The sequence below is a fragment of the Montipora capricornis genome, chromosome 3, assembly GCF_036669925.1.
Source record: "Montipora capricornis isolate CH-2021 chromosome 3, ASM3666992v2, whole genome shotgun sequence".
Classification (NCBI taxonomy): domain Eukaryota; kingdom Metazoa; phylum Cnidaria; class Anthozoa; order Scleractinia; family Acroporidae; genus Montipora; species Montipora capricornis.
In genome coordinates this window covers 57,141,467-57,153,492 of record NC_090885.1, presented here as the reverse complement: position 1 = coordinate 57,153,492, position 12,026 = coordinate 57,141,467, and the positions used below count along the sequence as shown (strand labels likewise).

General features: G+C 39.2%; 1 protein-coding gene and 1 pseudogene across 7 annotated transcripts in view; one reads left to right on the top strand and one right to left on the bottom strand.

The window, feature by feature from the left end:
• LOC138040631 (PAN2-PAN3 deadenylation complex catalytic subunit PAN2-like) overlaps window positions 1-12,026 on the bottom strand; it is a 110,681-nt pseudogene that overhangs the window by 75,115 nt on the left and 23,540 nt on the right.
• The window catches only part of LOC138043465 (uncharacterized), a 35,489-nt gene that overhangs the window by 8,744 nt on the left and 14,719 nt on the right, over window positions 1-12,026 (top strand). For 2 of the 7 annotated variants that reach the window (XM_068889742.1, XM_068889746.1), the window contains one exon: window positions 11,721-11,815. In XM_068889742.1, the coding sequence (XP_068745843.1) occupies window positions 11,737-11,815 (79 nt within the window). In that variant the 5' untranslated portion in view covers window positions 11,721-11,736. Of the gene's footprint in view, window positions 1-236; window positions 383-3,415; window positions 3,513-7,048; window positions 7,129-11,673; window positions 11,816-12,026 lie in introns of those variants that run through there. The other 5 variants (XM_068889739.1, XM_068889740.1, XM_068889741.1 and 2 more) reach the window with 5 other exon arrangements.

Here is a 12,026-nt window from a genome sequence, read left to right as displayed (position 1 = left end):
ATTTGCAAACATGAATTCAAACCAAGATGTTAATCCATTGGCCGGCCAAGCTCCACGAACGAATTTCCACTCAAACACTGTAGCAGCAAACGAGACTAGCGTTGACCTTGAAATTTCCTAAGATATTTCCCTGAGTAGCACCGTTAACTCAAAAGAGAATCTCCCTGGCATAGAAACGCACTAGGCAGTCAAAACATTAGTCAGTTTGGGACACAGTCAAGCAGTTTGCACTTTGCTACCTAGTTTGCATTTTTTAAACCCAATCTGCAATCTGGAAACTGCAGAGTCTGTAGTCGGGTTGTAGTCTGCATTTTATACTGACCGGTAGGTTATCTTATTTCAAAGATCAAAGAAATAACGACGTCTCCTCCTCTAACACCAGGTAAATGCTCAAACCATTTTTCATGGACACCACTTTGATTACAACACGTAATCTTTTAAACGTAGTTACCGCTACTGTGAACGTCTGGCATTTTTTCTGCACTGTTTTGGACATCAGTCACGCGCTCTCTATAAATGCAAGCAGTCCCAATTTCACTTTTGTGATTTAAATGCTTGTAGCGGGCCATCGCATGGAATTACGATCGCATGTAACAAAATTAACACGCCATTCGATCATACCAAATAAGTGGCTGGGTTCTATACCTGCAAGTTTAGCTTTTTTCCCCCCATTACTACAAAGGGATGAAATGTTTGTGACATGAATGGACCTTGAATGATTGCAATTTCGAACACATGTTCACGCTAACTGATCGTGCGCAATAATTGTCTCCTATTCTTCGGTTTTAGCCATGGGCGTGCATATAGTCCAGTTACTGGATCACGTCTGATCCACAGGGGAAAAGCTTCGGAAAACACGATTCACTTTATGATGATTGTCCTTAACGCATTTAGCTCAATGTATAATGATATTTGAACATTGTGATATTTATGACTACTTTCAGATTTGCTGGCTTGACTGATCTCCAATTCTTCCAGCTATTAAGAACCAGTTGAATTTCATGTTTGCGTTCTTCACTGCGTCAACTTCTGACCTCCTTCAATTAACGTGAAGGCACGGTTTCTCGAGTCAGCTGTCTGTCCTCTTTGACGTATTAGGAGGGGCTCTTGCCCAACACGTAAAAAGCAGAAAAGCGACGGTGAACATGAAACAACCAGATATTCCACTGGCGACAAATGTCTGATTGGTCGACGCCTGTGCCATGTGACTTGCAATAGGAGCTGCCTATCGGGAGCGTGAGTAAGTATATTAAAAGCCATCAGATCGTGTACCTCGCAAGAAGACGTGTCAACAGCAAAGACGATTACTCTTTTTCAGGGCCTGCTAAAACCGACGGAACTGTTTTGACATAATATAGTGCGTTTCTATGGCACCCGATAGCGAGAATTTCTCCTTTGAGGTCAACGGTGGCTGGAGTCAGGGAAATTAACCTTGTAGGAAACAATTTCAATGTTTGATCATGAGTGGAAATTCGTCTTGGAGCTTGGCGGGCTAATGGATATACATCTTGGTTTGAATTCGTGTGTTGAAATATTTTAAAAATGGAGCAAAAAAGATAGCAATAAATTTCCAAGCGGTTTTCTCTTCCGACTAAATAGTTACATACTGTATTCGCGTGGGTCCGCGTCAACAGAAAATACGAAGATTTCTGGTGTGTTTTCAAAATTAAGTTGTTAAAATTGCCATTCAAGAGATCCATAGAGGCAAATATATTATGACTGACGAAAAAAAGCAATGCAAGAGGTCTCTGAAAGTTTAGAAATGTATTTCAGTTTCTCAAAAATAATTCTAAAGTGAATTTAGCAGCAATATTAACCGATATCATACTTAACATGTCATTGCACCTCATGTTGGGTACATAGAAGGAAACCGTTTAGTTGCAATTACATTTGGCCATGTCGTTCCAAGCAAAATGAAAATTGTTTGCTAATCTCAAATATATAGCCAAAGCAACAATATTCAAAGTTGAAAATTTTATTCAGGAATCCCGCTTGCAAGCAGGGAGAGTTTTACTGAATTAAAATACTACTACAGCTAATAATACGCTTTCATCACGTTGTAGGGGGTTTAATTCTCGACCTATTCTAAAGTTTTAGAATCCACATCAAATTGAACGTATTTTTTCTTTAATCGAGAAAAATCCGTGGAAAGAACGCCTCGCCTGAGAGTCTTTCTTCACTTAAAGATATTCTGAATTGTCAGGAAAACGGTGGAACCGTTGATTCTCTTGGATTTTCCCGACATGTATAAAATATATCGTCAGAATCCTTTGTAATTGTGTTACTGGAACACGGAGAGTGCTTTTTGCATCGCTATTTTAAGGGGCTGGCGGCAAGGTACATCTTACTTTTTGTGCCAGTTATAGACCGAATGCATAAATGGCGGCCAAAAACGTATACTTTTGTTTATGTGCTAATTAGCCTCACTAGCCTCATTTGCATGGACTTCATACAAAAGAAAGGTTGCTTGAGAGTGAGCCTAGTAAGTCTCATTAGCATATAAACAAAAAGAAAACATTTTTGGCCGCCATTTATGCATTCAGTCAATACATTCCTCCAACAAACTTTGCGAATATTTATCACTATATTTGATTCTGTTACACTTAGGGCGCTTTCCATTTGGCAGAACTGACCGGCCAAACCATGGCATTTGGAACGACTAACTTTACACCGCCTTCAAATTAACTCTCTTCTAGGATGATACACAATCCTTCGGAAGACATTGATAGGAGGGGTTATCATGCAAGTGTAATATGGAAGGGTCCAAATCCGCGATAGGGGACTAAATCCGTAAGGGGATTTAGTCACCCGGGGTCCAAATTCGCTAGGAGGGTGGCCGCCGGTCCGTCTTTTCACATTCTCTTGCGAAATCTACATCTATCGCCGAATAGACGTCATGTAGACCTACATCTATCGAGAGCTTTATGACCATGAGAACTCGGAAACGTTTCGGATTCGTGTGCACGGGCATATTCGATTTGAATACGCTACGTGTGGATGGAAATATTTTTGAATCTGGGAACAAAAAGTTACGGATTCAAAACTATCCGGATACGTGTGGACGGGGCCTTAGTTGGAAGAGAAAACCGTTTGGAAATTTATTGGTGTGTTTTTTGCTCCATTTTTAACTGATATTTTCAACACATGAATTCAAACCAAGATGTTAATCCATTGGCCGGCCAAGCTCCACGAACGAATTTCCACTCAAACACTGTCTCAGCAACCGAGACTCGCGTTGACCTTGAAATTTCCTAAGATATTTCCCTGGTAGCACCGTTAACTCAAAAGAGAATCTCACTGGCATAGAAACGCACTATGCAGTCAAAACATTAGTCAGTTTTGGACCCAGTCAGCAGTTTGCACTTTGTACCTAGTTTGCATTTTAAACCCAATCTGCAATCTGGAAAACTGCAGTCTGTAGTCGGGTTTGGAGTCTGCATTTTATACTGACCGGTAGGTTATCTTATTTCAAAGATCAAAGAAATAACGACGTCTCCTCCTCTAAACACCAGGTAAATGCTCAAACCATTTTTCATGACACCTTTGATTACAACACGTAATCTTTAAACGTAGTACTACTTAACGTCTGGCATTTTTTCACTGTTTTGGATCAGTCGCTCTCTAAAATGCACATCCCAATTTCTTTTTGTTTAAGTTGTAGCGGCATGGCTTGAATTACGACGCATGTAACAATAAACGCCATTCGCATACAAATAAGTGGCTGGGTATATCCTGCAGTTTAGCTTTTCCCCCTTTCTACAAAGGGAAATGTTGTGACATGAATGGACCTTGAATGATTGCTTCGAACATTTCACCTTAGTGCGCATATTTCCTCTTCGGTTTAGCCAGCGATATGTCAAGTTCCTGCTCAGGAAACAGCTTCGGAAACACGATCACTTTATGATGTTGTCCTTAACGCATTTAGCTCAATGTAAGATATTTATTGTATTTATGACTTTCGATTTGCTGGCTGACTATCTCCAATTCTTCCAGCTATTAAGAACCAGTGATTTCCATTGTTTGGTTCTTCACTGGTCAACTTCTGACTTCAATTACTGAGGCGGTTTCTCGAAGCTTCTGTCCTTTGACTTCTTGGGGCCTTGCCCAACGTAAAAGCAAAAAAGCACGGTGACACACGCTTTCACTGGCGACAAATGTCTGATTGGTCGACGCCTTGCCATGTGACTTCAATAGGGCTGCCATCGGGTATATTAAAATCAGATCTCCCTCGATAAAGAATACTCTTTTTCAGGCCAGTAAAACCGACGAATGTTTTGACTACATAGTGCGTTTCTATGCCACCGAGCGAGATTCTCCTTTGAGTCAACGGTGCTCCCAGGGAAATATCTTAGGAAATTTCAATGTTTGATCATGAGTGGAAATTCGTTCTTGGAGCTTGGACGGCTAATGGATATACATCTTGGTTTGAATTCGTGTGTTGAAATATTTTAAAAATGGAGCAAAAAAGATAGCAATAAATTTCCAAGCGGTTTTCTCTTCCGACTAAATAGTTACATACTGTATTCGCGTGGGTCCGCGTTCAACAGAAAATACGAAGATTTCTGGTGTGTTTTCAAAATTAAGTTGTTAAAATTGCCATTCAAGAGATCCATAAGAGGCAAATATATTAAGACTGACGAAAAAAAGCAATGCAAGAGGTCTCTGAAAGTTTAGAAATGTATTTCAGTTGCTCAAAAATAATTCTAAAGTGAATTTAGCAGCAATATTAACCGATATCATACTTAACATGTCATTGCACCTCATGTTGGGTACACTAGAAGGAAACCTTTTAGTTGCAATTACATTTGGCCATAGTCGTTCCAAGCAAAATGAAAATTGTTTGCTAATCTCCAATATATAGCCAAAGCAACAATATTCAAAGTTGAAAATTTTATTCAGGAATCCCGCTTGCAAGCAGGGAGAGTTTTACTGAATTAAAATACTACTACAGCTAATAGAGGGTTAATTCTCGACCTATTCTAAAGTTTTAGAATCCACATACAAATTGAACGTATTTTCCTTTAATCGAGAAAAATCCGTGGAAAGGACGCCTTGCCTGAGAGTCTTCTTCACTTAAAAAATATTCTGAATTGTCAGGAAACGATGGAACCGTTTGATTCTCTTGGATTTTCCCGACATATATAAAATATATCGTCAAAATCCTTTGTAATTGTGTTACTGGAACACGGAGAGTGCTTTTTCGCATCGCTATTTTAAGGGCTGGCGGCAAGGTACATCTTACTATTTTATACCGTTCCTTTAATTATTAACTTAACGCCCTCAGATGATGACATGATTCCGTGAAATCTCACGCCTCAAACGATTTGCGATGATAGATACAATGGGAATGAAATGTTGCAAGGAACTGGGCGTCCTGATGTCAAACCAGAGTTGACTCCGGCTTCTCAGCTGGATGCCCCAGCCGTTTTTTTGCTTGTAAGAGCGCGTGCGGCTCGTTATGGCATGATTCGTCCCAGCATTTTACATGAAATTTACAAACAGAATACTGTAAATTTCTTTAAAATATTTCCATGTTATTTACATGTTTTGTTCAAATGTAACTCTTTCAAAGGATCCTGTAGTTCCAATTTCCAATGAATTTACAGAACCAACAAAAGATGTAAATATCATGTAAATTTATTTACGAAACAAAAACATGTTAAATATATTTTACAACATGTAGATTGTAATTTACAAGCTGTGAATGTAGATTTACATATACGCCTGTACATTTTCAACGTTTCCAGTGGGATCCCCTTTGCTGAAATTCAACCCTGTAAAATAAGTCTACCATTTCTCCAATAGGAATAAGATTACTCTTTGACACATCCTCTATAAAGAGCTGCACCATGTGTTCAAAGTTCCTAGTACAGATGACGGTAATTTTGAATAAGGTCTGATTTTTGTTGCCAGGTCATATTGTTGATGTCATCAGGTTAGGCAAGTAGAGCAGATCCATTCAGTATTTATTAACACTTTTTGTGCCAGTTATACATTCCTCCAACAAACCTTGCGAATATTTATCACTGTATTTGATACTGTACACTTAGGGCGCTTTCCATTTGGCAGAACTGACCGGCCAAACCAGGCATTTGGAAGGACTAACTTTACACCGCCTTCAAATTAACACCCTTTGAGGATGATATACAATCCTCGGAAGAATGCGAGGGGTTATCATGCGAGTGTTCCTTCAAATTGTTGCATTTTCTTTGCAAACTGATGGGTCTGGCCGGCCAGTTCTGACAAAAGGAAAGCGCCCTTAGAGACAGATGGTCTGAACCATGTGATCACAGCAAGTGCATATATATTCAGGGCCATGTGTTATCTTATGACGAAAAGACTAAATTACTTTTGACATGGAATGTCTACAGTAGAGTCTTGACCTTGACAAATTTCAGCTTGGTTTAGCCTTGAACTCTGCATAGCTTTCCTTAAATGGTTCTGTGCTTTTCTGTTTAGTTCTCTGATATGTTCTGGATTGGAAACTTTACCCTTCTGAAATGTTTGCTTTTCATATTCCCTTGCTGCTTCAATATTTTCAGATCTTTTGGTGTTTTGCATTGTTTTTCTTTTCCCTGATCCGAACTCTTTATTTGTCTCTTCCGTTTGATAGATTCTCTCATATAACCTCTTTTTGCCACTACTTTGTAGAAATTATTACTGACACTCACATCATTTTTGGCTATGGTTTATTAATCGATTATTACCTATGAAAAATTGTTGACATTGGTAACACTGCTGATTTCATAACCTTAAATACTGTCATTATAATAATCTAACTGAACTGCTGAAAACACATAGTTTCTTTTATCTAGATGTCCATGTTAATAACAGTAGTTCCCTGTTGTCCGCTTATAGGACTGATAAACAGTAGTGGTGCCCACCCTCAATGGATTCATTTATATGTATTGCAACATTTAATACATCGGAAACTGCTAGCACAATAAGTGCATCACACCATGTATGTTAATGTGACAACACACCCACAGTTGCTCTGTAATGGGTCCAATAAATTGTTGACGGTTGTTTCTGACATATTCGACTCCAGCAGGATGCACGTTCATGTGATAGGAAGGATCATTGTATAACTGGTGGGCAACAGAAGAAAAGAAGCATGAACCATCTGAGGTACATTCTAGTGTCTTCAATCCTTTCGGAGCAAATCGAGCCTGCAACAGTGTTATAGAAGGATTTCTCAGTACTGCATGTGTACACGTTCCATGAGCAACAGGGCCTGGGTTCGATTTAATGTCTCCTGATATCAATAGCTTTTCTCTTGTTAGACAGTAACTCTCATTTTGTTGGTTGAGTTTTGTTGAATGCTTAGTAACAGATTGATCCTGACTACACAATAGAACTGACAAGTCTTTTTTGTGTTTAGGAGTCCTGCGGGTAATAAGGTAAAAATGTCTATTAGAATCTCCTACTCTTGAAGATTTGTTACGTCTGAGTTGCGGTCTAGGTCTAGACATTCTTACTGTAATATAATATTATTTTCCAAAAGCGAGAGACAAACACTTTCTCAACTCAGACGAACTCGGTACGTTCTTCTTTAAATAATGCACCATACACTTTCTAATTACCTTGTCTTTATGAAACAAGCTCGACGTTTTCTTATAAGGAATTCTCAGTGGAAGGTTCTCTGTTCCAGGGAGCGTGTTTGCATTTGCGAACGGCCTCAGCCCTTGCTCTATCGTAGGAGATTGGTACGGATTCCTTATCAGTTTTCCTTACATAATCGATGAACGAGTCTTTCGACAGTTCGTCATTATGGTCCGCCACACAAGTACTAGTGGCTGGAAGCATGGGTTGCTTGGTTACCTCACTGTTTTTCATGTCACTGATGTTCAAGTTGGATTCATATGGCTTTGATGACTCAGCTTACAAAACTTCGTGATAGCTTTGATAACTATTGGTATACTTTGATAGCTTCGATGTCACTCTCCAAATCGAAGTGACCTTCCAAATGGAGTTTATTAATCCCTCGTGAGCTTAGGGGATCGGCAGAGACTGTCTTCTCGAGTCTTCTCACCACAGTCAGTGTAAAACGCAGACTGAGGTTATAACGTAACTGTTGAAAAAGCCCAAACCCCTTAGAAATGCTAACCTTAGGCCTAATTAGGCCTAGCTTAACTATTAGCATTTCTAATGGGTTTGGGCTTTTTCAACAATTAAATTATAAACTCAGTCTGCATTTTACCCCCGGTCTGCAGTCTGCGTTTTACGCTGACCGCTTCTCACCATGTGTCTGTCGATTCCATTTCGACATGTATTATTAAAGTCTTCGCGTTGGAGAGTGAAAGGCGGTGCACAATTAATTGCACCAATGTGTACTTGTTCAAAATCTTTTGCTTCACCTTCGAAGAACGCCGTTTCTTTAATTCTTCAGTTTCTTGCTTCTAAATGCAGCGGAAGGTGCTCAAATTAAACACTTACGAAGAAAGCCCCAAACAGCAATGGCGGCGCACAACCTTGTAGCGAACAGGAAGTCAGAGCTGTGTTGTGATTATCCATCCTGATTGGCTAATTAGATCGAACTTCCGGTTACGCAGAAGTGACAAATTTGCATAAAGATCCCCACCAAAACTCGTGGATATATCCACGAGTAAAAATGAAGAACCGGTTCTCTCTGTCGATTGGAACTTGAAAATCTTTTCACTTTCCTTCAGTAACTTAGGAAACAAATTTAAGAGGTTTTGAATACAAATTGCCGATCCGGATGTTTTATAGGAATAGTAAACTTGCAGAATCGCTATTGTTTCTTATGTAAGACTGAAGAGGAATCCCTCGAGCATTTAATGTGTTACTGTAAATCAGTTGAGGTCTTAAACCTGGGAAGAGGTTTTATCTTGGCTAGCTATGCCTAAAAATGAGCATAAAATGCTACATTCGCGTATCTTTTGTTCGAGAAATTCAGTATTGATAATTAATCATGTTCTTAAGCTTGGAATATTATTTATCTGTAGGTTATAATAAAAAAACCATCATTGGAAGTGTTGTATGTTTCCGTTCTTTCGACGGGTAAAGGTATTATCGACTGTCTATGAAAGGATTATTTCTTATTTTATTAGTTGCCATCTTTTTGAGCAACATCGCAGTATCTTCTCAGTACCATAATCTTTTTCCCTTCCTCAGATAATTAGATAAGCATTATATACCATAGAAATTTGGATAAACTGACCCTTTCAATGCCTTTCTCCTAAATTCACGGCAAGACTCCCCTGTCATGTTAATAATTTACGTGACTGTACTAATAGTTTTCAGAACTTGCCGATGTTAATACGTTTATAAGGTATGGAACTTAACAAGTCCCTTCAAATTTAAGGTTATATCTATAATCTTAACGTGATGATTACACTTTCATGATCATTCAGCATTGAGTGCTGGAATAGCATTGTCGCTCACTGTGTGAACTATTGTAGTGTGAGCAAAACACTTTCGCAATGGACATTTATATATTTCACTTCAATCACTTGTAAATCTTTTTCTAAGATTATTGGCCCCTCAAAGGACGAAACTTTTCCGTACTTGCGATGTTTCTTGAAGCGGGAAAAAAGGGAAACATTACCAGAAATAATGTTTTTGTGTAACATTTTCTCTTTTTTGCACTTCAGTCCCAAGCAAAGTGATGATTGACTTAATTTCCAACAATCGTGACGTCCTACGGTAGACACCTTCCATAAGCAAATCCTAACTTCAATACGGGAGCCAGCCATTATGTCCTGGAACACAAAAATCGCTTTTATGGGATCACAGTGTGATGGCATCTGTTATGTTGCAAGTCGTCCTTTTTTAGCCGAAATGTTTGCCTTAAATATTCGACCAAATAATTCCAACTTCTGTTAAAGGCTCGTCACTATCCCACGGTAAATCGCATTGTCCTCGTGCATCAACGTCATGTTTGAAAGTAGAATTTTAATTAAAATCTGACAAAAACATATCTCAAGCTAGAGGATTAAAACACCTTTTACCTAGTAAGTGTCAGTGAAAGAGATTTATTAATTATATAATCCTGAGGGATTTAATTACATTGGAATGCTACAAGCAACTGGGCACCCCTCTGAGATACCAGGCATATTGCCTGCTATCTCCGCGGGATACCAAGGTACTGTTTTGGTTGTTAAGGGGGTCTGGCTCGTTATGTAATAAACGTTGTTGTTGTCTAGTAGTTCTAGCGCTGGAGAACTAGTGGAGAACATTGTAAACTGAAATTAATAATTAACTCAAATCAAGTCAAATGTTGGTTTTTGAGGAGAGGGAAAACCCGAGTACCCGGGAAAAAACATCTCGGTGCAGAGTAGGGAGCCAACAAACTCAATCCACATATGACGCCGAGTTTGGGAATCGAACCCGGGCCACATTAGTGAGAGGCGAGAGGCGAGTGCTCTCACCACTACGCCATCCTTGCCATCCTGTTCTAGTGCCAGCTATTATAAACTAAGCTTTACACCAGCTTTGACGAACTGCAGTTAGTGAACCTTGGCTAGTAAAGGTGCCGCAGACACGGTTTAGCCTTTCGCGCTCTCCAGGTCGCTTTCTGGTAGTTTGGAGATCCGTTTACCACTATGAGCCGCCGTACATGACCGGTTACCCAACCAGGTTTTTGAAATGTAAGCACCCTCGGAATACAGAGAATTTCTGTTCTTATGGAATTATTTTGGCGCGAAAATCGCGCACGGGCCACGGACCGGCTGCCAAATCTAAGGTGTCAACAAGTCGTATTTTTCCCCTTTTTCACTATTTTTGGAGGGTCTCAATGGGGTTAACCGTTAGACGTAAAATCTGTTAGGCGTAAAAAAGCTTAAAATTTAATCGTTAGCCGTGAAACAAGTTGAATAGGGTTACCTATAAAAAAATATGTATATATATTAGCGCAAATTTAGGTCTCAATCTTGAAAAGAACTCCATTTGCGCTTCGTTTAACTAATTCGGCTAATTACGTATACTGTCATTTCACAACGCCGGAAATGGAGGATGTGTGTTTGAAATGGATTGTACCACGCACTTTGACAGACTTGAGGGCCGCCTTGACGTTTTGACAGCCTTTGCAATTTACCATGATGATTTTGCCAGGCTCCACGCCAATGGAAATTAACTACTATATATACAGTTAATTGGTATTGTAATGTAACGGGAAACAATAACCATTAGCCTTAAACATGTTTAAAATTTAACCGTTAGCCGTAGCACCCACTATCCCATTGAGACCCTCTTTTTGGAGTTCTTCCTATTTTCTGCTATTTTAATTTGTTTTTTGTTCATGGCTGGTGCACAATGCAGTATTTAGTGGAGAAAAACCGGAGAAAAACAATTGTTACTTGCTTTCTTTTATACTTGCTAACATGTATCTATGGTCTGTCTTGCCATTTTCTCACTTTTCCATGAATTGCTCAAGCCAATAATTTCGTGAATAAAACACTTTCCACAAGACCTTTCGGGATTGTAGGGCGTACTTTTTCTTTTTTTATAAATTTATTTTCGCCGCTTGACACCCTGCTAAGTCGTATCCAGACTCTTCCAAAACAGTGGTCCTCAGGACAACTCCGCCAAAAAAATTTATACTTTTTCAGGATGTGTCTTTCTTTGGGGAACCTTTTAATTCGGTTATACAGATAATCCTAAACCGGAATAGGAATAAATTAGAAAGTTCCAAAAGAATAGCGTTATGTCAAGATGGAGTGAGTTCATGTTCTTTCGTATCTCTCATTTTTCCAATCCAGACCTTACCCCATTAAAATGAAGACTGCTATTGTTTTTCTGGCACTTTTGATGATGACTGTTGGATCAGTGGCAGAACTAAACGCTCGTTGCAATGGTAAGTAAATATATAGATTTAGCCAAGCCTAAAAGCGGAACGCCCTGGTTATTTAATCTTACTGCCTGTAGGGTGAAAATAAGAGGTTTCGAATTGTCCGCGTTTTGATGTTTCCGGTTGCTGCTTTAATAATTACATCATTTTCTTTGCTTCCTTCTGTAGAAAAATTCATTGCCTAACTAGTGAATTCCATGGTACATTTTAGGCTAAA